General features: G+C 40.8%; 2 protein-coding genes across 3 annotated transcripts; one reads left to right on the top strand and one right to left on the bottom strand.

Annotated features, from left to right (window-relative positions):
- The first annotated feature begins 31 nt into the window (after window positions 1-31).
- ppp4r3b (protein phosphatase 4, regulatory subunit 3B) lies at window positions 32-9,531 on the top strand. The gene is made up of 16 exons (XM_069658299.1): window positions 32-461; window positions 1,060-1,115; window positions 1,439-1,537; window positions 1,733-2,356; window positions 3,583-3,660; window positions 4,089-4,205; window positions 4,307-4,423; window positions 4,742-4,873; window positions 5,069-5,171; window positions 5,265-5,306; window positions 5,575-5,733; window positions 6,376-6,545; window positions 6,657-6,796; window positions 6,907-7,055; window positions 7,148-7,287; window positions 7,526-9,531. Exons 1-16 carry the CDS (start codon window positions 317-319, stop codon window positions 7,628-7,630), a joined length of 2,376 nt encoding a protein of 791 aa, XP_069514400.1. The 5' UTR covers window positions 32-316; the 3' UTR covers window positions 7,631-9,531.
- Window positions 9,532-9,902: 371 nt separating this feature from the next.
- Window positions 9,903-20,955, bottom strand: cfap36 (cilia and flagella associated protein 36). 2 transcript variants are annotated; one of them, XM_069658300.1, is made up of 11 exons: window positions 20,633-20,955; window positions 20,054-20,118; window positions 19,815-19,916; window positions 16,667-16,781; window positions 16,473-16,560; window positions 14,476-14,635; window positions 14,128-14,211; window positions 12,877-12,967; window positions 12,328-12,509; window positions 12,015-12,185; window positions 9,903-11,028 (listed from the first exon to the last, which is right to left on the bottom strand). In XM_069658300.1, the coding sequence occupies exons 1-11, from the start codon at window positions 20,736-20,738 to the stop codon at window positions 10,945-10,947; spliced, it is 1,248 nt and encodes a 415-aa protein (XP_069514401.1). In that variant the 5' UTR covers window positions 20,739-20,955; the 3' UTR covers window positions 9,903-10,944. The 2 variants fall into 2 exon arrangements, with proteins under 2 accessions (XP_069514401.1, XP_069514403.1); XM_069658302.1 differs by lacking the exon at window positions 14,128-14,211.
- Window positions 20,956-23,322: the final 2,367 nt, after the last annotated feature.

Genomic DNA, 23,322 nt, shown 5'->3' with positions numbered 1-23,322 from the left:
AAAGAACACAAGATCGGATTACAAGATGGCGGCCTGTGGACGTTAGCGAGAAGGCCGTTAGAGTTGTTGTGTTCTCTGTTAATTTTACTGTTTGATATTAGGCCTCCTGTTGGGTTCTTTTACATCGTGAACGTAATGTGTTTATGAAATAGCGACCAGTAAATGTTACTGCTGTTGTGAACATTACTTAGACGTGCATGTTTTATAACATGCGGGTGGGAACAAAGTTAACAGGTCGAGGGTAGAAAACACCAGACGGGTTGAGGTGATAGCTTGTTAGCAGCCAGCTAGCCTGCTAGCACGGACTCGGTTCACCATGTCTTCGGACACTCGGCGGCGAGTGAAAGTTTATACGCTGAATGAAGACCGTCAGTGGGACGATCGGGGTACCGGCCACGTGTCGTCTATCTTTGTTGAACGGTTGAAGGGAATATCGCTTTTAGTCCGAGCCGAATCAGACGGTAAGTTCACAGTTAGCAAAGCCACATTGACGTTACTGAGGCTAGCGTTAGCATGCGAGCTCCCGGTTGTTCGGATAGAAAGCCTCAATGGTGACTATCTTCACTTGGTTCACTAATTGGGCGGACTTCTTTGACTTTACTGCATCATTTTGAACCGATGGTTTCACACTCTTTGAGCAGCCAATATTGACATTTTCCTAATATAAAGGGCAGTCATTTAATGAATAGCTGGGGCTAGCGGACTAGCAGGCTCGCTGCTTCAGCAGGAGACGTGATGTTAGCACGGGGGGCCTTCAGAGTCTGAAACGTCTAAACTTGTTTTTGCTCTGGAAAGTAAATTATTATGTGTGCATGCAAAGAGAATAAAAACACACAATTGGTAAGGGCTAGAGGTGGGTTAAACCCCCTAATTTTGTAAGTTTAACTTTTGCAACATTGTTTTGTTCATCATTTCACAATGTCTAGTAAGTTTCACATGCTCTCTGCCGGGCAGATTAAACCACGATAACCTTTTAGATCTGGTTAAATGATCGTTTATTTGTTGTGTTTAATCACACTAGCATGGAAATGAAAAGTTACTCAAGTCTGTGTGTTTAAGGATCACTACTATTGGAGTCGAAGATCAGCCCCAACACTGCATATCAGAAACAACAGGTAAGATCAGATCATTTTAAATCTGGACCAGCAAAGGCCATGAACATGTTAACCTGTTTAAAACAAATGATCAGTATTCTCAAAATGTGAATGTGTGATCATAATTGAAATATTTCAACACTGATACTTGTTGCTGGCCAATAATCGCAACAATGTTTCGATGTAGACAATGGAAATCAGTTTCTGATGTAATCCCTGGAAACCACAAACTCTTCACAGCGTCCATAGTGAATGTGACGTGTGCATGCAGCCATGTTTTGATGTGTACTGTGAATATGTTGATATTTTTGTGTTCAGCTTGGGTATCTGTCTCCTTCTTTCAGGACACACTGATTGTTTGGTCGGAAGCAGATAATTATGACCTTGCCCTAAGTTTCCAGGAAAAGGTTGGCTGTGATGAGATCTGGGAGAAGATTTGCCAGGTAAAGTCAACAAAGTTTTACCAAATTTTGTGCATTCTTTATAAACATTTGTTTACTGGGGAGAACATGAATAGCAGAGTTGCCAGTTTGCTGGTACTGAGATTGTTTTGGCGCTACCTCAAAAGAAAAGAGGCAGCACGTTGGTACTTTTGGTTTAATTCTTCTCTTCATGTCTACAATTTTTTTGAATTTAAGGTTCAAGGCAAGGACCCTGCCCTTGACATCACCCAGGACCCTATTGATGAGTCGGAGGAGGAGCGCTTTGAGGAGATTCCAGAGACAAGCCACCTGGTGGAGCTCCCTCCTTGCGAGCTAAGTCGTTTGGAGGAGATCGCTGACCTGGTCACCTCTGTTCTGTCTTCGCCAATCCGGAGAGAAAAACTAGCTCTGGCCCTGATGAGTGAGGGCTACATCAAGAAACTCCTGGGTCTATTTAGAGTATGTGAGGACCTGGACAACAGGGAAGGTCTACATCATCTCTATGAGATTGTCCGAGGTGTCTTGTTCCTCAATAAAGCCGCCCTCTTTGAGGTGATGTTCTCCGATGACTGTATCATGGATGTGGTGGGCTGCCTTGAGTATGACCCAGCGCAGGTGCAGCCCAAACGGCATCGGGAATTCTTGACCAAGACAGCAAAGTTTAAGGAGGTGATCCCTATCACGGACTCAGAGCTGCGGCAGAAGATCCACCAGACGTACCGGGTGCAGTACATCCAGGACATCATCCTGCCCACACCTTCTGTTTTTGAGGAGAACTTCCTGTCCACACTCACCTCCTTCATCTTCTTCAACAAGGTGGAGATTGTCAGTATGTTGCAGGTAAGGATCCTAACCAGGTGAATCCAGCTTATTGTATTATTCTTATACAATTAATCTAGTGGTCATTGTTTCTATACCTAACTATTGGCAGTTGAACATGTTGCAGCTACAGTTTTCCTACATTTGAATCAATTGACTGAAAGTAGTTTAAAAAGTACAAGAGAACCCGCCCTCTCATTGTTTGCAGATTCGACAGCTCATACTTGATGATAAAAAACAACACATGCTTTGCCATCATTAAAGTCGAGCTGAAACGGCATTTCGAGAGTATCTAGCTTTCGTATCGTGACGTATTTCCGAGTGAAACAGGACGTGCACGCGGGACATATCATTAGAGGGATTTGATTTGAAGTGGGCGTAGACAGACGTTCTCCACAGCGCAGTAGCTAGCTAACTGACCGAGCGTTCTTGGTGCTCTGAGGCTAAATGTAGCAGATTGATTGGTTGAAATTGTTTGGTGCTAACTTACGTAAGCATGCGTGAAATGTAGTTTTGCCGAATAGAATACGAATTCGTAAAAGAATACGAAGAAATTGATTTTCTGTATTTTTTTTGGCCTATATTGTCAAATAGATGCACAATATTACCGGGGATGTGATCTAAAAGGATTAAAATGCCATTTTTCATTTCACCTCGACTTTAAATGTGTTTAATCATGAAATGTAAACAATGTGGTAAACATTTTTGTCTGATTGTCCAAGTAAGATTTATTTATGTACAGCAACTTCAATCTTAAAGATTGAAACAGACGAGGATTGTGATTTTATGCCCGAACTTGTCATTAAACCTATGCATATGGCTGCTCAGAAGACTTTCTAATATGTATTTATGTCCATTAGTTAAAGATGCGTCTTTGCATCATGTTATGTAATGTGAAGATTGACACATTGAAAAAATAAAATGATAAACAAAAACTTTGAAAAGTAATTCAGTGAATGAGTTAAGGTCCATTATATTGCTTGAAATTGCATTTTAATATTGTGAGGAAGACGAGTAATGTGTCACTTTACAATAATTTTATGGTGCAAACAACCTTACATCAACTTCAAGTCAAGTGTATTTTATGGCTGTCTGTATAATGGGTTCCCCAACTGTTTTTGGAATAGCACACTTTTTTATTCCTTGATTCTTGTTGTTTAAAACAAACTGTCCAGGATTAATTTTTGTATTCCCATTGTGTTTCTTTTGCATCTTGATTTCTTAACCCTGTTATTCCCGTGCTATAGGAGGATGAGAAATTCCTAACGGAGGTCTTCGCACAGCTCACAGATGAAGCCACAGAGGACAGTAAAAGGAGAGAGCTTGTAAGTTGTCAAATCTCATGGCCAGGTTATGTGATAATGTTTTGGAACTGTTGGGTGGTATTGTGATGTTGGCTTTCATTGCTGTGAGAAAGAAATGTGAAGGTATTACTGTTCTTGTGAAATGCATTCACTGCTGTGTGTGATCCTGTTTCTTTTGCAAGGTTTATGGTTTGAATTACCTTTTAGTCTGTTGGTTTTTAATACAGCAGCTTGGGAGATAATTAGTTCTATTAGTCCATTCAGTTGGTGTGTTGCATCTCAGGTTGGAAAAGATCGCTGTGTTTGAGGCTGTACCAGAAATTAATGATCCCACTGTTATTCAATATCACTAATGAAACAATGCTTTTTGTTACTGGCCTTGGACTGTTGTGCTCTTATGTGTCAAATGCTCAAACATTTGCATTGTGCTGTTCTCCTCTGCTCCTCAGGTGAACTTTGTCAAGGAATTCTGTGCTTTTTCACAAACGTTGCAGCCGCAAAACAGGGACGCTTTCTTCAAAACTCTGGCAAATCTAGGCATTTTACCCGCTCTTGAAATAGTCATGGTACGTTCCGAACGTTGCATGGAAGTGAATATCTATGATCTTTGCTTTAATGTACCCAAAGTGTAGCGACAGTGTCTGACTTTTAATTTTCTCCCGATCAGGGAATGGATGACCTGCAGGTGAGGGCGGCAGCTACGGACATCTTTTCTTACCTGGTGGAATTCAGCCCTTCCATGGTCAGGGAGTTTGTGATGCAGGAGCCACAGCAGACAGACGACGTAAGCATCTAAACCAACAGTAAAAAAAAGCATGCTTGCTGCTTTAAAACAGCAGGGAGTTTAAATTCCGCACTAGTATTGTAAGTTGGTTACTATGTGTGTAAAAATGTGTATACTGAGTGATGCACAAACAATCCTTAAGTTATTTGCTACATTAAGCCTGCATACAATTCATGTGAACACAAAGCTTTAAGTAGTCCCTCCCCAAGTTCCTAGTAATTGAGGTTTACTCCAAATACCGAATTGGAACTATGCTCCTCAATCTCACGTTAAAAATGAAATAAAATGTGACCGTATCTTCTTTTTCTGTGTTTACAGGACGTGTTGTTGATAAATGTTGTGATCAAGCAGATGATCTGTGACTCTGACCCAGAGTTAGGAGGAGCTGTCCAGCTGATGGGTCTGCTCAGGACGCTCATAGACCCCGAGAACATGCTTGCTTCCACCAATGTGAGCACAACAAAAATACACAAGAAGATTAATTGAGACTGGCTATAGACAATGTGACTGAATTGCTGTTAAACCTAACTTTTCAATTCATTTTCCCAATTGAATCACACACTGTTGCCAACCAGAGAAGTGCAAACCTTTTTGTTTCTGTAAAACATCAGCCGGTCTCATTCTTGTCATTTGTTTCCCTTTAAGAAAACGGAGAAGACAGAATTCCTGAGTTTCTTCTACAAGTACTGCATGCATGTCCTGACTGCTCCTCTGCTGGCCAACACTGCACATGACAAAAGCTCAAAAGGTGAGCTGGGGACAGAGAGGCCTTTGCCAAAAGTTTCAGACTTTGTAAGAGTTGAAAAAATAAGACTGAGTGTTCTGTGTTATGGCCTTTCAGATCTGCAGGAGGGTTCAACCAAGATCAACCCAGTCTGTCCAGGTGCATAACTCGATATAAACTATTACTTATATATTTTTGTCAATTATTTTAACCTTTATATGGTGCATGCATAAAACTAAAACTATACTAAATGTGACTGTGACTATTATCTATAATTGTATATTCTAGGATTGTGAACCTGCTTTAAATTAAATAACTAAAGACCATCTGGTGTATGTTTTGGAGAATAGCTGGACTGTACGCTTTGGAAATGTTGAAAACGTGTTGCCTCCTGGTTTGAAGTAGCTTTGTTGTTTATTTTGTGTAGACAACTTCCAGACAGCTCAGCTGCTGGCACTGATCCTGGAGCTCCTGACCTTCTGTGTGGAGCATCACACCTATCACATCAAGACCTACATCATGAACAAAGACCTGCTCAGGAGAGTGCTGGTGCTCATGAACTCCAAACACACCTTCCTCGCCCTTTGTAAGTCCCACACACACTTTTGTTCTGCTTTGTCTTTCGCTCTCTAAATTAAATTAAGTTATTAAATTTGCTCATCTTAAACTCGTCCATAAATGCTTAAATCATCAGGCTGCTCAGGTGCTTGGTGACCTCGTGGTTCCACTGAGAGTATCTGGCTCTGTAACTCGTGGAGCATCTAATGAGCGATCTAAGATTGTAATGCGCCCTTACGTAAACTTGGACGAAGCGCTTTTCTGTTCAGGGGATCAATATGTGGAATGCCTTACCTGCAGAGCTCAAACTGGACCCTGACTGGGAGCATTTGAAACTCAAACTGAAACAGTTTTTGAAGAGGGCTCAGTCTTGTAGTCATGTCTGATTTTGTGCTCCCTGTTTTACATCAAGTTTTATTATAGGATATTTTGTGTCCTGTATTGTTATCTGTTTTATTGTTGTTGGCCCATCTAGGGATGGGCATTGTAAATTAGCCAAGGCTATAAATGCTGTAGTGTGTGGCATCGATTTACTTGCGTCATACTTGTTCCTATACAAATAAACCTCCTATGAAAATAGTATACAGATTGAAAAAACATTTAGTTTAGTTTAATGTTCAAGTGTTTAAACGCAGCATAGCTTTACAATTTTTTCCCCCTTTTTTTTAAGGTGCCCTGCGTTTCATGCGGAGGATCATCGGTCTGAAGGATGAGTACTACAACCGCTACATCATCAAAGGGAACCTGTTTGAGCCTGTTATCAACGCCCTGCTGGACAACGGCACCCGATATAACCTCCTCAACTCAGCCATCATAGAGCTCTTTGAGTTCATTAAAGTGGTGTGTACACAAACCAAACTCTCAACTGGAAGCTGTAAATTAATGTAGTGTTTGTTTATCTAAAGCTGATTTTTTTTTTTGTAATTTTTCCACCATTTCTCTTGTTTCCAGGAGGACATCAAGTCTCTCATAGCTCACATTGTGGATAACTTCTACGAAGCACTTGAATCCATTGAGTACGTCCAGACTTTCAAAGGCCTGAAAGGCCGGTACGAGCAGGAAAAGGACCGGCAAAGTCAGAGACTCAACAGGTCAGTAGACTGATGAAACACATAGATCAAATCAGTGTTAGGATCTTTATCCTATTTATGTGATGTTGCTATGACCTTTTTTAAAAACATCAATTTTTATCCCCCTGTAGATATCGCAGAGACGCACGGTCGTTGGACGAGGATGAGGAGCTGTGGTTCAATGACGACGACGATGACGATGATGGAGAGGCTGTGGAAAAGAGCCGCATGGAGGATGACTTTACCGACAGCTACGGCAAGTACATGGAAGCCAAAAAAGGTAAGCTGCTCAGGTATCACTGTGTCTTCATTGAAATTTTCCTCCCAGTTTGCTTCAAGTTTGATATTTACAATCCCTGTTCCCAATCCCAGGAGCTGCCAACGGAGCCAATGGTGCCAACAATAATGGGAAAGCTGCTGTTATCCCTCCTTCCTCACCAGCTGTCACTCCAAACAACAGTTCAACTTCCTCCGTCAAAACCGTCGCTCTTCCTGCCACACCAGTAGTGAAGGTAATACATCTATACAAGTAGTCCAGGATCACTGTCTTTTAATCCGGTCATTTACTAAACTCACCTGAGTAGCAAAATAACTTTTTCCTCGTGTAGAAATGATGACTAATCATGATGCACCGATGGCACAAGCAGAAAACGAGTATTGAGAAATGTTACTGTGTTTAAAATGCTAACATTTTACGTTGTCTGTGTTTGGTATGTGGGCCTTTCTGTTAATCTTTGTTGTTTCTCTTAGACTGCCCTGGTTGGTTTGGTGGACTACCCTGACGATGAGGATGAAGAGGAGGAAGATGAAGAGGAAGAGCAGGCTCCCAGGAAGCGGCCCCGTCTGAGCTCTTAAGGTTACCTGTCCTCTGTTTGGTCGCAGTGGATGGACAATAAGTCCCTCCCATCCTCCCTCCTCTGGTCGTCTCATTGGTCCTTGGCCAGCTTGTGCCACCTGTCAGTCTCATCGAGGAGACACACAAAGACAAGCTCCCTCCTCACTCAGTCCCTCCTGATCTTTGCTCCTCTTTTCTCCCTCAGTGAAGGAGATGGAGAGCTCCTCTTTTGGAAAGAGACAGATCTGTTCCCCCACCCGATGATTTTACCTCTTCCTTTCACCGACAGCCTCCTCTCGGAGACAACAAACTCTCCTTTCTTTCTCCTGAGGAGAAACTCATTGACCCTTTCCAAACTCCTCTTTCACTGTCCTGCTCTCCCAGTTCTGACCTCCTTCCGAACAACCTTCCTGTTTTCATCCACCATCGTAAGTACCGACCAGAGAGGCTGCAGTGGAAATAACAGTGCCAAGGCGGTTCCCAACTCTGCCCTGTTGCTATAGCAACAGTAGCGAGGAAGCTGCGGTACTACAGGAAGCCCACGGGACCCCTCACATGTCCTCATTTTGAACTCTCCCCTCCATCCTTCTCGAACAGGAACCAATGAGCTCCAGAGACAGAGGAGGCCAGAACACAACCAGCCAGCGTATGAACTGTTGAGCGGGCCAGTCAGGCTAGCAGGACTAGCCGTCATAGTGATAGAAAAGCTTGACTGGCTGAAGTAGAGTGTGTGCCGCCCTGCCACAGAACTGTTCACTTAGGGGTAGAAGGATTCAGGCGACATGGAAGAATTAAACAACTGTTAAGAGAAAAGGGAGGTGACAAGAAGTACCAGGATGAAAACTCAGCAGTAATGAGGCTCGGATCCAGAGGAGCAGGACTCAAACCTTCAGAAGCCATGGCGTCAGTATGACCAAGGCTCACACACACAACACATGCAGCGTCTCACACACAGGACTGCGTTAGCCAGAAAATCCTGTATTTCATGACTTTGTTAAAAAGTACTGTACAGATGTTTTTTTTTCTTTTTAATCATTTGCCCCTGATCTGATTTTTAAAGGGGAGAGAGATACCTACCTGTGTATTTTTGTTGTTGTTGCACAAAAGGTGGGGTCACTGTTCACCCGTTCAGTCCATTTGATTCAATGTAAAACGCAGAGAAGTTGCAAATGCTGGTTTTAAAAACAACGTATTAAAACTGCAGTAAAGTCCTTTTTGCAGCCAACATTTTCAGGATGTCTGGAGTTTTGTATTTCAGTCGATTTTAGTGGCCTCATTATGATGCACACCAGTTTGTTTTTTCAGGAGGTTTCACTCCTGGCACCCTTCTCTCAGACAGATCTCAGGTTCAAAGTTCATTTACCATCAGAAACAAACGCTTCCCATCTTGTCTGTGCATATCAACATCTCACGTGTATTACTGAATGAAGAATCATTGCAGTGAGTTTTCTTTGGCCTGTCCTTAAAAAAAAAACATCTGCGGATACAAAATAAGTTGAAACATGTTAACTTCACGAGCGGTTTTCAGTAGTTATAAAACGATTTAAGCCCAACACACACAAGTTCAACAAAGCCAGACAGCTATGAGACATTTCAGTGTCGGGTTGAAACATTTCTCCTGTTGTGTCCTCTCTCCTGGTTTCACCACAAGCACATCGAGAAGCTGAGGAAGGGAATCAAAATTAGCTAAAGAAGCTGCTGGATCACATGACTATAATTGCCAATGTACTTTTCAGGAGTTCACTAGTACAAGAGCAGCGAAAGACCTCTCCTCCCGTCTGTTAGCGTCACCCAACAATATGACTGTTTTGCTCTCCCTTGATGAATTTGTACCAAGTGCATTTACTACCACTATCCATTCTTAACATTTGTATGAATTTATTTGATAAGTTTTGAAATTAAATGTGACCCTGACTTTGAACTTGTGAATCTAGCTTTGTTTTAATTTACTGATTTGGCAATTGGAGCTACAATCAATCTAATTGATACAGAACTTTTATTTTGCGTCCAGATGGTTGTGTTTGATTAAATCTCCCAAACTGTCTCCTCAGCAGTTTTTGGTGAGACAGCAAGTGGAATTGTAACTGAAAACCTTCTGGCCTTATCTTGTGTTATAAGAAAGAAGGACTTTACGCTGTGCTTTGACATGTTTTTGTACCTTGAAAATGACATACAGTATTTTGTACACAGGAAAGAGTTCCAAACACATTTTTTTCCAGTTTAAAACCCAATCATTCTGGGACCAGCTACCTACAACTAACAGTTGTTAAACACACATGGAGTCTGAAGTCGTTTCTATAAAATGTGATTTAATAAACAGCATACATGAAATACTGCATTCCTCGTAGAAAGCGCCACACTGTTCTCTTGGCCCCTTTATGAACACACGACGTCACGATCATCCTTCCAACCTCCACAGTGCTCTTTGACATCGTGTTATCAGCTTTACGATGTACTGGCTGACTCGCCCTGCTGGGAATGCTAACAAAAACAAGACTTTACACTTGTGTTGGCTAACATTACATCACCTCAGCATAGGACTCTCCCCAGCATTAACCATTAACTCACTGAAACAAAGCCAGAGCAGCTGTTCTGTTTATGAACCCTTTGACTCAGAGATGTGTCCATAATTCCTTCTTCAGTCACTGTTCTCTACATAATAGTCAATAGTTTATAGTGAGCAGAAAAAAGGGTTATGAATCATGGTTTTGCACAATTACTGACCAGAGTAGTGTTGCATAATAAACATTTATACATCTATAAATAGTGAAGCACTAAATTGTAGTTTTTTTTAGCAAGTACTTTACATGCTGTGAACACAACTTTATTCCAATGTGAGCCTTTTTCGGGCGCTCTATCTAGTCCTTAAATTCTGCACCTAGAACTTGGACACACCAAAGTGTCATCAGAGTAAATGTAGTCCACCAAGTGGCAATTAGGGGTGCTTTAAAGACTACCCAGGCGTGTCTACCAAAAAAAAAAATCAGGTAAAAGCCATCAGGAAGTCTCGGAACATTTGCAGCGCGTTGCCTGACTCGTCCTTGTGCTTTTTCAGTGTGCCTGACATTGTCTTAACTTGTTCCTACAATACTTGCGCGGTCTCTTACGAGCGAAGACTGACGCGTACTGGTCTGGTACATCCAAAATATAAAAAGAGATGCACCTTCTTCCTCTGTAGCCAGCATTGAAAAGAACGCTGAAGAAGGAAGACCTCATACTATGTATCTTTGGAAAAAAAAAGCCTCCTCTGCTGGAGGCTAAAGGAAGCCATACGTTTTATTAACTGAATACACAGATTGGATATAAATGAGAATATTGCAGTTGGAAAGGGAAGTTACTTCTTGATCACTTCCTCTTTCAGCTTGTCAGCCAGGTGTTTTCTCTTCTGCAGCTTCTTCCTCTCCTCTGCAGTTATCTCCTGTGTAAAGAGAGCAGACCAGGCAGGAGGGTAAACAACAGGCCAGAGGAGATAGTGAGGGAGGGAGTAAAAAGCAGACTCCTTGAATACAACCAAACACTTGTATGAAGGCAGAGGTAAAAGCAAAAGCAGCAGTTTTGGGGACCATGGGTTTGCCTATTATGCCCATTTTTCGGGGGTTTCAAAGTAGTATCAAATGATGCTTGAGGGATAGAGACTGGAGATTTCACTAAATGTACGCAAGCACAACAGAGCAAAGGGGAGAGAGAGCACTACACAGCAGAACCAAGGCAACACACGTGTTCGCATCAGGCAGGAGCAGCTGATGGATCACCTTCTGTTTGGAGGAGTTAGCAGTAGAGTGTTGTGCTGGAGTAGGAAGAGGAAGAGAAGGAGGAGGAGGGGTACAGGCCCCATTCCTCTGTGAATGCCCCACGGCCTCCTGATAGGCCGGGCCAGGTCAGATACAGGGCAGAGGGAAATGAAGAACAAAAATCAAATAAATAACAGAACGGTGATTTGAGGTCAAAGAATGAGGAAGAAGTGGATTAATGAAAATCAAGAACGTGGCTTCAGTATAAAAAAATCATACATGACCCAAATGAAAAAGATGGCAAACAATAAGGTTGTGGTGCAATGTGTCAACTGTGAGAACTTTCCACCAGCCTTAACCTGAAATTATCTGTATTATTATAACGACTATTGATAACTGTAGTGGGCCAATAGAGGGAACAAAATTAGCATCTGCTACCTGCCAAACGCAGGCTGAATGTTGACTAAATGTTTTTCTTATATTCACAAATATATCTTAATTGAAAGTCAAATAATTTATAGTCAATAGTTAAATATGTTTACACATGAATTAATGTTCTGCTGCATGTTCTTAAGCTAACAAAATTGTCCTCTAACAGTTAGGTGGCTGGTCCTGACCTTTGACCTCTTTGTGAAGGAAAGTATAAAGAAGGACAGGGGCATGCTGTAGTTACCGGGGTGGTGTTGGTGGTGGAGGTGGTTGTTGTTGTGGCGGGTGCCTCCTCTGGTGTGGTCGTCTGCTTGGTTTTCTGCTGTTCTTTCTTCAGTGCATGGAGCTTGTCCCGCTGCTGACGCAGATATGTCGCCCTCTGCTGGAGCTGCTCCTGCTGAGACACTGTTAACTCCTGCGGGGAGGAGGAGGTAAGGGAGAGACAAATCTTACTGTAACAACCAGATTTAGCATGTGCAGGACACCAAGCACTATAAAACACATGAAACATACTCGTCTCACAGACTGCATATGTATGAAGCAGCTCCCAGACTCACAGTATACGGCTTAGAGAAACCGGCCTCCTTGTGTGCCTCCTCCAGCCACGACTCGGCTGCAGTCGGGCTGCTGCTGCTCTGCTGCTTGGAGTCAGGAGTGAGGCTGACGGAGGGTTCACAGGACTTTACTGAAGCTCTCACTGCTGGAAGGACTCTGGACTCCACACCGTTAGTGCCACAATCTGCACACACAGATTTACATCAGTCTGGTAAGTAGCAGCTTTTTAAGGTTAGTTGAGTGTGAAAAAAATAAATAATGCTGCAAAATATGTATTTATTTATAGCAACACTAGAAATAATATAATGTTAGTGTGACTACTCATTTGGCTCTCTTAAAATACAAACAATAAAAACATTCATCTCCACTTGGGGCATCAATGATGCATTTCTTGTAACCCTCTTTTTTAAGGGGTTATTAAGACTTTGAAAATTATAATTTGGATTTATTCAAGGTTTTCCCAGTTTATTAGAAATCCATCAAACCAAGTGAGAAGTTTTAATGACAGAAAATGAGGAAAACTTAAAGTTGTTAAAGTTGTTCGGAGTTACCTGGTTTGGGTTTGGATGTGGAGCTGCTTTTAGCGGCACTTCCTGGAGCAGCTGTCTTGCTTTCTTCGTTTTTGAGAGGTTTTCCATTGACCTGGAGGGATAGATCCCCATGAATTAATACATATCGCACTTCTCAGCATTCCCTTATGTGTTAAAACAAGGTCCCTAGTAACTATTTTCCTCTGAAGAAAACTCAGAGATCCATACCAGTCCTAGAAGTGACATTTTGTAATGAACACAAGACAGTGTGTGATTTTATGGCGACTGAAGAGGAGGAGGGGTAACAAAACACTTTGCAGGACAGGAAAAACCCACAGATCACTATGCATGATGCAACACTTCTCAGCCTAACTCTAAAAATGTAGCTAGTAGACAACCTTAATGCAACCCTCCGCATTGAGCCTCTGAGTGCAGGGCAATACTTTACACAAGGGAAAATAAGCATGTTTATGGAATTCGGCACTGATTGGTTAAAACTGATCAGGGAAGTTCCTTACTGGGGACTAACTCTGTGTGTAAATTGCATCTAAATGTCTAAGCATAAAGACTGCAGGCAAACTAATCTACTGATACTACACAGGCACATCATTTAAAAGGTTTAAAACTACAAAGCTACCACATGACCAACTTTCTATGCAGGGAATGAAGTGACAAGTGACTATCTGCCCTCAGGATGCACTAACACTTTTGAATATGATGCCAATACTAGTGTATCACTAGTACATTTTGGTATCAGGAAAAATCTCTGTTTACACGAGCAGGTCTGCAGTGCCAAAAATCTGACAAAATAAACTTGATCTTCCACCGTATTAACAATACAGTCATTAGAATCTAGTTAGTGTGTTCTCGCAGCCCTTAGAGGACGAACACGTAGCTCCAACCGTAGGTAGCAGGGCTCCTAGCGAAAAGCCGTCAGCTATCCTTCTCCAACACTCAACCTTTATCCGCAGATTACCTGCAGATCATTAGAAGATCATCCGCAGATCATCCAGAGATTCAAAGGGACATCTTTTGTGATGACGGGGGCTTGTAACGTATGCCCTGCGTCATCCCATCCCATCCCATCCATGTGACTTTGTTGATGTAATATACTCGACCTACGTGTAGGTTAGACGGATTATATTATATCCAGTGCTAAAGCCCAGCCTCTGACAGTCAGGCAGAATTAAATAGGACTGATATTAATGCATCCTTAGATTGGGCAGTCACTGCATCACTGGTTAAAATCTTGCTAGATGGTGTTTCAGTTACCAGATTTGATTCAGTGTGTCCGTTCACTACTGGGAGGTGGTGACCATTACTGCTGCTGGTGTCACCATTACTCTTGGTTTTGGCCTTTGCATGGAATAAATAGCACATTGGAAACAGTGTCACAGAGATGAAGCTTAAAGACGTTACATGCAAAAAGTCTGAGCTGTTAAAAAAAACATAGGAGATCAAACAACTGTAACAGCTGCAGGTTTACACTTTTATATCACGTTTCTTGTTGCTTGCAAAGCCGCCCAGGGCTCCTACAACAAGCTTCTATGACGTTCCACATTTGGGCTTGTCCAAAAGCTCTGCTTGGCTCCAAGAGCTCATGATCTCGTGATGCCTTACCTTGGCAGTGTTGCTTTGCTGGCTGGGAGCAGACGTGGCATTATGGGCTATCCTGCTTTCTGCCATTGGCTTATCAGAGCAGCTGCTGGAGGTGGATCCAACCTCTTCATCTAACAGCAACCTCCTGGACATTTCCTCCTCATACTCCTCCTTTGACTTTCTGCGGTAGAAGATAAAAAGGAAAGTGTTCACAAGGAAATTCGATCCAGGGCTAAACGTGTCTAAAACATAAAACTGACAATAACATAACATAACAAAGACTCTGTCTAGACCTGCTCTTTTTGTAAAGTGTCTTGAGATAACTCTGGTTATGATTTGGCGCTATACAAATAAAATTAATTGATTGATTGATTGAATAAATGTGCATAAATTTGACCCCTAAAATAATTCTTTACAAGCATTGCGTTTTCTAATTGGTCATGCTCTTCAGCATCGTCTCAGCGTAAGATCAGTAGCCCAGATGTAATAAAAGCCTAGTTAATCTGCAGTAAAGCAGATTCCATTGTCCAGGTAGCTGTTAACCATGCTGTGGCCTAGCTTGCTCACAGGGATCACCAGGGCACCACACACAGATCCTTTAATTTGATTTACTCAGCAACTTAAACTGCCTTAATGGAGACTTCCACCAAAGCATCCACCAGTCAGTTTACAGAGAGCATGTAGTTAGAGCAGCTGAAGGAGGGTGTAAGGTTCAAATGCAACAAGTTAACAGACAGATGTGTGATAAAACTGGACACTGAACTAAAATTCTGCCGTAAAGTAAACATAAACAGCATAGATCACGTTTCCCACTTATTGAATGAATGAAAATAATGTTGTATTCTAGCCTTGTTTGAAATCCTGTATCCAAATGGACTGACTGAGATACTGATAGCAATACATTTAGACTGTCAATCAAGCCTAAAGCAATTACTTCAATGTCACTTTTAACTCAAGGCATCAAAAGACATTTGATCCACGACAGCTGTATGGAGTAAGCAAGATTTCCAACCACGCCAAAGCCATATGAAACGTACTTTAACTGACATTTTTGTGCAACTGCCTTGTTAGCTTTAGCTTGTAGAGGGCTGTTCGTGACGTGCGTAATAAAAGCAAGGGTCGAGTGCCACAGGTAAGCGTGCAGGTACATGGAAGGTAAGCATGCATCCAATCATTGCAGGACATTGTTGAAGCATTTGAACTATTGATTGCTTCCAGGATGTAAAGACAGTTTCAACAATTATAACAAATAAGCCATAAACACACACATATATTTTGTTTTAGCCCAGTCAGTGATCTAATTTAAGTGCATTATCTTTTCATACAAACTCACAAATATCACTGGGGTTTATTCCTGCAGTTTCGCGTGAAAGTCAACGTGCAAACCGGAAAATTGCTTGAGATTGAAAATCCATTACGGCAAACAATTAGTCGTCTTAAGGTGTTCAAGGTATGTTATCATCACATGTTAATTCATGTGCAATCAGAGGCTAAGGTGAACAATTCCTCCATGGTGCATTAAGGTGTTTATAAGGAAGTCACTTGCAGAGAAGCATTGTATTGACAGTATATTTAAGGGAGAATGCAGGAGAGTACAATGCTGATAGGCAGCCAGTGCACTCTGGTAAGACAAAGGGGATAAAATACTATTTTTCCTCAGTTGCTTGTTTAGTGTCAATCCCTCCAACCTAAATTAGCTGAACCCTAAGGAGCTTAACTGCGGTCCCATTAGACTCAGTGTGTTCTACTTGGCCAGGCTGCCAGCAAAATCCCATTAGAGAGCAGGCGCAGGAGCTTCTGGAAAGCTGGACACACACGGCCAGTGTGCACATAAAGGAAATCTAGGAATATCAGGCCAGTATAATGAGGAATAAAGTCAGATCGACTTTTTAATTAGTAAAAAGTAAATTAATAAACACACAGAGAAGAGAGAGAGAGAGAGAGAGAGTGAGAGAGTGAGAGAGAGAGAGAGAGAGAGAGAGAGAGAGAGAGAGAGAGAGACAGAACACGTTACTTACTTGAGAACCTCCTGCAAGATTTTCATCTCTTGCTCCTGCAACTCTGACATCACGTCCACACCATCAGTCAGACACTCTGGGAGGGCCCCTTTACAAACACACACACAGAGAGGCATGTTACTGTACTTGCAGCTATATCAGCAGTGTTGTCCTGTTTGTAAGTGTCTCTTTGGGAACTATGTATGTGTGCATACCATTTCTTTCTTTAATAACCCTGAGCGCTTGAAGCTGCAGCTCCATGTTCTTCTGGACCATCAGTGAGCGAAACATCTGGAAGTCATCTGTAGCCATAACTGGCTGAAACACAGACTAAAAAAATAAAAACAATACATAAGAGATTAAAAAACATTGTAGCCACTCCAAACCACTGTTTAGATAAAGACAGTTTTTGTCATTATTTTAATGTGTCCAGAAGAGGCTGTAAGGAATCCATACATTTTAGTCAGAGATACACTTGTGAATCATCAGCATAGAATTGACATGAAGTGTTATAATTCTTGTAATGTTTCCTAAAAAGAGCATGTACAGAATAGAATAGAGCTGGCCCCAGGATGAGTCCCTGAGGGACCCCATGGGTTACAGGGGAAGAGGAAGAGAATAAACTAACCTTTAGCCAAGCTAAGCTGTAAGATATGTTTGTAAACAGAGTAGCACTTAGGCCTAATCTCTCACATTAGCTTCCTGTCTGTAGGTCTGTAGAACATCTTGGCTAATGCTATGCAAATCTTTGTGACCACCCTTCAATACATATTAAGTGTTCCAACTACAAATCGTGTCACCAGGTTCTTAGTGTCGATGCTCTGTCTGTGTCTGCAGAAACAAACAGTATATATAGCACACTAACAACTTTCACTGTTCTCTGATTTATATACCATTGTAGAGTTCAATAACTATTGGATGACATAATCATCACAATACTGAGTGAGAAGATTCTTCTATGGCTATATAAACCAAACCAGCCCAAGCCCTACAAAAAACAGTTCTCATAGATGTGGTACACACGCAGTCATTGAGACATTTCAAGCATCCTGAGGGGGAACTCTAGTTATATTATGCATTGAGACTACTCAGAGTACCAAGTGCAAAACTCAAAAACAGCAGTTAATTCTCATGGCCTCTGTTTCTGAGAGTGGGTGGAGTTTTGAATATCATCAAAAAGAAATTCTAATAAAAAAAGCAACTTAAATGCAACAATTTAGCAAAATAAGGCCCCGGTACTCCGAAAGATGAAGACTTATATATTCTTATATATTCTAGTACCATTTGCAACTGATTATTATTGTTAATCGCTGAGAATCTGACTAGCTTTGAAGGCAATAAAGCCTGTGGAAATGTAGCTTAGTAGTAAACATATTTAAACATATTTTAAAATGCCTTCATGGTACTAGTTGACAGCATCCAATAAAATCTGAGCGAAAAAAAACATTCACAACTATTACAAAACCTAATTTAAAAAACTAATGTTGGTGTTTGTTGGAGTAGAAGATCACGTTTTGATAGACATTTGCCTGATTTAGCACACAACAATGGCACATGTGACAGTCAATGTTGTGCAGCTCTAAACAGGATGTTTAAGTCATCTGAGTCAGAATCAGAGGAGGAAGCAGGAACCCGGCCATCTGAAGATTATTATTTTCCATTGTACACCTCTTGGTGAGTTACAAAATGCCAGGCTATCCATACCATTGTTAGCGGGTAGCAATGTTAGCATAGATATTCATTCTCAAAGCTATAAATGCAAAGCTAAATGATGCCTCTGTTACGTCGACTAGTGCCGTATTATTACCGAACTGGACTCCCCGTGGTGATGCTCAACAACTGCCGCCTAAAATAGATCATCAATCAACCTCACTTAACTCCTGCAGCAGAAAATAGACAACCTTGGTGGAAACTCAAAACCACGATTGGTGTTGAATAAATATCTGAGCATAACCACACCCAAGAACCTTATGAAGAAGGTTTACACAAACTTAAATGACAATCTTTAGAATTGGTATTGAAATTAACCTCTAATACCTTTTAGATGCTACCTAATATGAATAAGACTCTTAATAACATGGTAAGAAGGCTATTGTGGCTTTAACTATTACTACTACTATTTTTGCTAATTAATGAGATCAAAGTCTCTTGCGGACTGTAATGAACTCCGGATGTTGATCGCTGCCAATGAGGCCCATTGACATAATACCAATTATCAGTGCCAAGGAAAATCTATTGATAGGCAGAAATATTGTCACTAACTGTAACTAATTTTATTCTAAAATCCTGACTGAACCTTTATAATGTTTGTTTATAACCTCATGTTGTTTTGAGATGGATCGTCTCAAAAACAGCCTGGGTGAACAGTTAAACTAAAACACAGAACCACATCACACTTAGCTTTTAACCACAACACAAAAGCATAAATATGCACTAACAAACATGAGTACTTCTCAGTGCACCAGCAGCAGAGTTGACAATTACTGATTTGCCTGTGTGCCAATGATTTACCAAACAGAAAGTTTACTTTCCAAGCCTCATCAACTGACCTGAGTATTACCTCCACCACCATCACTGATGAATGGGGATAAAGGCTAAATTGATCAGTTTCACAGTCCGTCCCACTTAATCACTGCCTTAACTTTCATTATTGTAAGCAAATTACCAACATACCTCACAGATTAGAGATTGATGTCACATAATAAAACCATTTAAAGCTATAATGAGACCAAAGAAGAGATGTGACCTTCATGATTTTCTGAAGGAAAAGATATGGAAGCACTGGAAAGCTCATTTCTCACTTATCTATTTTACCAAAACATTTGTAATTTGGGTGCCATAAGATCAACTCAACATACATATAGATGACACGTGGCATCAAAATATAAGCCTAAATGTTAAAAGGGGGAACAACACGATTAGGAGAATCTTATGGCATCTTTTAGGTAGTTAAAACATCCCAGGATATTCCTGACATATCCACACAGCATGCATTACATTAGTAACCCAGATGTATATCTGCTACTTGTCTGCTTGGAACTTCTTGGCATATGGCATTGTGGAGGCTAGACATCTGCTTAGTGTAATATACATTCAGCAGCACACTGTTTGGGTTGAACAGATCTAAATATAGTTTTGGCTATAAACATAAACATGGTTGCAAATCATGTTATAAAGTGGATTTTCATTTCGCTGATTTGTCTGAAATTACAAATCTGTAACAGAACAAGCAGAGAAAAGCTATGCTTTTCAATAGTTTATAAGCAGCAGAGCTGCTGTTATGTAAGCAAATCCCAGCCCTGATTCTCTATTCAGGTTAAGTTGAAGGCTGACAGTGTTGTGCCAACAGGGAGATTAACGTACCTGCAGTGTTTTGGACTTGGCAAAAGGAGAGGTGCATGCTTCCAGAAACTGTTGCTCGTTGATGCCTACCTCCTGCATGTAATTATCTAACAGCTTCTCCACCTACAAAAGAAAAGCAGCTTACTTCAGACCTGTTGAATGAGTCAGCAATGTAAAGCCACTAATGAGTAATGTAGATGAGGCAAATGCCCAGCATTCAGCTACATGTTTGACACATGTGGACCAAAGACAGTACTCACCAGTTTCTTGTATTGCAGATGGATTTCTGTGTATGACAACTTATTTTCATCCTCGTCATCAAAAACTAAAAAAGGTAAAATCAACAAGATATTAATGTTAGTAATTTAGCATACAGTTGCTGTTAGAGACTTATCATAAACACCCCTTACTCTATCTGTATTTACATTTATTAACTGAACACGTACTTGTGTATTAGTTCGGTTAATTTCGGCTGTTAAAACACATAAAAAGCACATGACCTCTTTGTTGGCTAAGGTTTCTACCTAGCTCAGTTAGCTTTCATAACAAAAATAACTTTACCCTGCCATGATTTGCTAATTATCTAAGTGTCCTTTGTAACTAAACGTCAAAGCAAATGTTCAAAAATTCGGATGAACTCGCAATAAGAGCTTGTAAATTAATGTGCAGAGTTATAAAGCTGTAAAAAATATATTACCTTTTAAGTCAACAAAAACATCGCAGTCACAAGTTAGCCTCAGCAGTTAGCTTAGCCACAGTGCTAAATGTTTATAGCTCCATGTACGGCTTTTATATAGCCACATGTCCGCGGCTGAAAGCGGTGGACAGCCTGTTTTTACCTGTGCATTTGTTTTCCATAAAGTCCGTGACAGGAATGACCCACTCCGGGCTGCCCAGGTAGCCGACGATGCTCTCAATAACCCACTCGCTGTCATCCTCAGCCATGTTGGCTGCTGCTGCTGGGTAATGTTAGCGACAACAGCACCAGCAACACAGCGATGTTCTTCAGGTCGGCGCGTCCAGCTCCACAATTACACCAACTCAGACAGATGGGAAAACACATCTGGTTTATTGTCCTTTATAAACGGGTCCCCATAGCGCGTTACACGGGATGTTTTCCTCTCCTGGCGGGACGGGACAGTATCCGTCAAGAAAAGCGCACTCATGAATTTGCAGAGCAGAGTGGTGACGCCTAATCGGTTGCTAAGGTAACAGTTACGTCATTCCGCTACTGCCGGAGCTCGAGCCCAAGCCAGGGTTATTATACTGTAGTTAACGAAAACTAAAACTAAACAAACAGTGGAAAAAGTTATTTCGTTACGTGAAATGAAAATAAAAACTGCAATTTTCTTAAAGACTAAAACTAAATAAAAACTACAATGACCAATGCAACACAAACTTAAACTAAATAGCATCGAAGGTAAAATCAGCTTTCGTTTTCCCCCTAGATTCACTCTATGGTTGCTATAGCTACCACTTTGTCCTGCTCTGTTTGACACCTCCAGAGACACTGGCCTAATAAAAAGGCCTAAAGAAAATCATATTTGATGTCATGCATTCTTTCATCCTACCCCTTTCAGCTTCTTTAAATCAAGGAAAACTAAAACTAACACAAAAACTAAATAAAAACTAAACTAAAACTAGTCAATTCCTCAAAATAAAAATGAAACTACTTATGAACTCTTAAAACTAACTAAAACTTAACTGAAATCAAAAAACAAAATGAAAGACTAAATAAAAATATATACAAATGAAAATTTCAAAACTATAACAACTCTGGCACATGCAGCCTCTGGAATCTCTGCTGCAGGCTCAGAGCTTCACTTCATTTCATACTACCTGTGTATTTTATTTGCAAGCTTTCACAGCTAGTTCACATTCAAGCAATGTTATTGTTACATGATCAGGCAAGGCCTATAGCCAAGTAGTGGTGCGAATATTTAGACACTAGGCTACTAATGCCACTCTGTAGAAAATAGTGGATTCAAATAAAGCGTACTGTATGTCTGTGCATGTGGTTGTGGCCAGATGTCATTTATAACTCGTAGTCTGCACAACTGTTCTCTGGAGAGGTGAATGAAGTGAACATCAGTTGTAATTTCCCTGCCTGCAATCAGCCAACATGTTCCTGTAGCAACCTAAATACTCCATGTAGGCTGCATATGGGTGCATGTAGGTCCCGACTCACAGCCACAGTGCAGTGATGTAGCCTACTGAGGATTAACTTCTGAGGTAAGCCACCGCGCTTTAATTAACAACCTTTGTGATAAGAAAACAAAAGCCAATTATGCTTAAACACAAACACTGACACAAAAAGCTAAAGAGTACGTCTTTTTTTATTAAGAGTAAAAACTTTGCAATCAGATAATTCAGTAGTGTGCATTAACAAGAGTATTCAATAAATATACATTCCTTTTATGATTTTTAAAGGTATATAAGATTTAACTATTATCATTATCTCTAGAAAGGCTCTACTGTGCACAGTTCATAAAGGCAGGGCATGCAAGCAGCAGTCATGCCGAATATTCAACAAAATAAAGGTAGGCGACATTAAAAAGCTTTTACAGAGAGCATCTCACAGAGCTTCATGTTCCTCTGTCTTTACGTGAACAGAAACAACATCTTTGACAGAGTTCAGTGTAAAGTACTCCACTTTCTTTAAACTCACTGGACAGACAGACAGTGTTAAACAAAACCTTACTGTTTTTTTTGCTTGGACTTTATGATTTTCTTTTAGCAGATTGTAAACCTTAGCTGATTTAAAACCTTGGCATCTGTAAACTGTGTGTTCTGTGTGTCAGGGCGACTATACGTCTACACTGAAAATGTGCCTTTGAAGGTGTAGTCCTGTTCCCTGCTAACTGAAAAATAGTCCTCGTTTTTAAATATCCAAAGACTTTTAAAATAGATGAACAAGTCATCGACATAAATACCTTGTTGCAGGATGCTTTAGCAGCACTCCTGCCACACCATCTGTGACACCATCATAGATAATAGCAGCGTCAGGTAGCGACTCTGACTCCAGACCAGCTGTCAGATTACAAGCAATACAGTGTGTTGATGTAGTGCTCTACAAGACGGGATGTGTTCAAGTACTGCAGATATGTGTGGGAAAACACATTAAAGAGATGCTTGTGTTTGCTTGATAGAAGTGTCAAATCAGTTTATAGATGATTGGCACACACACAGCAGCAAGTATTCTTAAGTTTTTGCTTTAAAATATGTAACTATTAGTACACTATTCTTACATTAATCTTGTTTTACATTTGAGTATATTAACTTCACATACTATAGTGTGAGCATAAGATGTGTTGCTTTTATAGAAGCAGTAATCTGTTAAGCCTCCCTTTACCACAAAATAAGAATTCCAGTCCAACTATAGCAGCAAAATTACATATATTCCCACGTGGCTGCGTTAAAGAACTGACATATATTTAAACAGTAGTTGTGGACAAACATTTATGTTTGTTCAAGGCTGATTTAAAAACAAAACAAACATGCCATACTGCAGGAGATAAAGTGAGAAGAA

The sequence above is a fragment of the Semicossyphus pulcher genome, unplaced genomic scaffold (genome assembly GCF_022749685.1).
Source record: "Semicossyphus pulcher isolate SPU_LCO1_2020_fin unplaced genomic scaffold, fSemPul1.0.p SCAF_12, whole genome shotgun sequence".
NCBI lineage: Eukaryota > Metazoa > Chordata > Actinopteri > Labriformes > Labridae > Semicossyphus > Semicossyphus pulcher.
The sequence above is the reverse complement of the archived record's forward strand: the minus strand, read 5'-3'. Positions and strand labels throughout refer to the sequence as shown.

Bases quoted from the DNA above. Each gene is read 5' to 3' on its own strand.
- ppp4r3b (XM_069658299.1), top strand. From the start codon at position 317: ATGTCTTCGGACACTCGGCGGCGAGTGAAAGTTTATACGCTGAATGAA. The intron at 4,206-4,306 runs GTACGTTCCGAA...TCTCCCGATCAG, and splicing joins CCGCTCTTGAAATAGTCATG to GGAATGGATGACCTGCAGGT. The intron at 7,056-7,147 runs GTAAGCTGCTCA...TCCCAATCCCAG, and splicing joins GTACATGGAAGCCAAAAAAG to GAGCTGCCAACGGAGCCAAT.
- cfap36 (XM_069658300.1), bottom strand. From the start codon at position 20,738: ATGGCTGAGGATGACAGCGAGTGGGTTATTGAGAGCATCGTCGGCTAC. The intron at 14,212-14,475 runs GTAAGGCATCAC...TTCCATGCAAAG, and splicing joins AGCAAAGCAACACTGCCAAG to GCCAAAACCAAGAGTAATGG. The intron at 12,510-12,876 runs GTAACTCCGAAC...CTGTGTGTGCAG, and splicing joins CACATCCAAACCCAAACCAG to ATTGTGGCACTAACGGTGTG.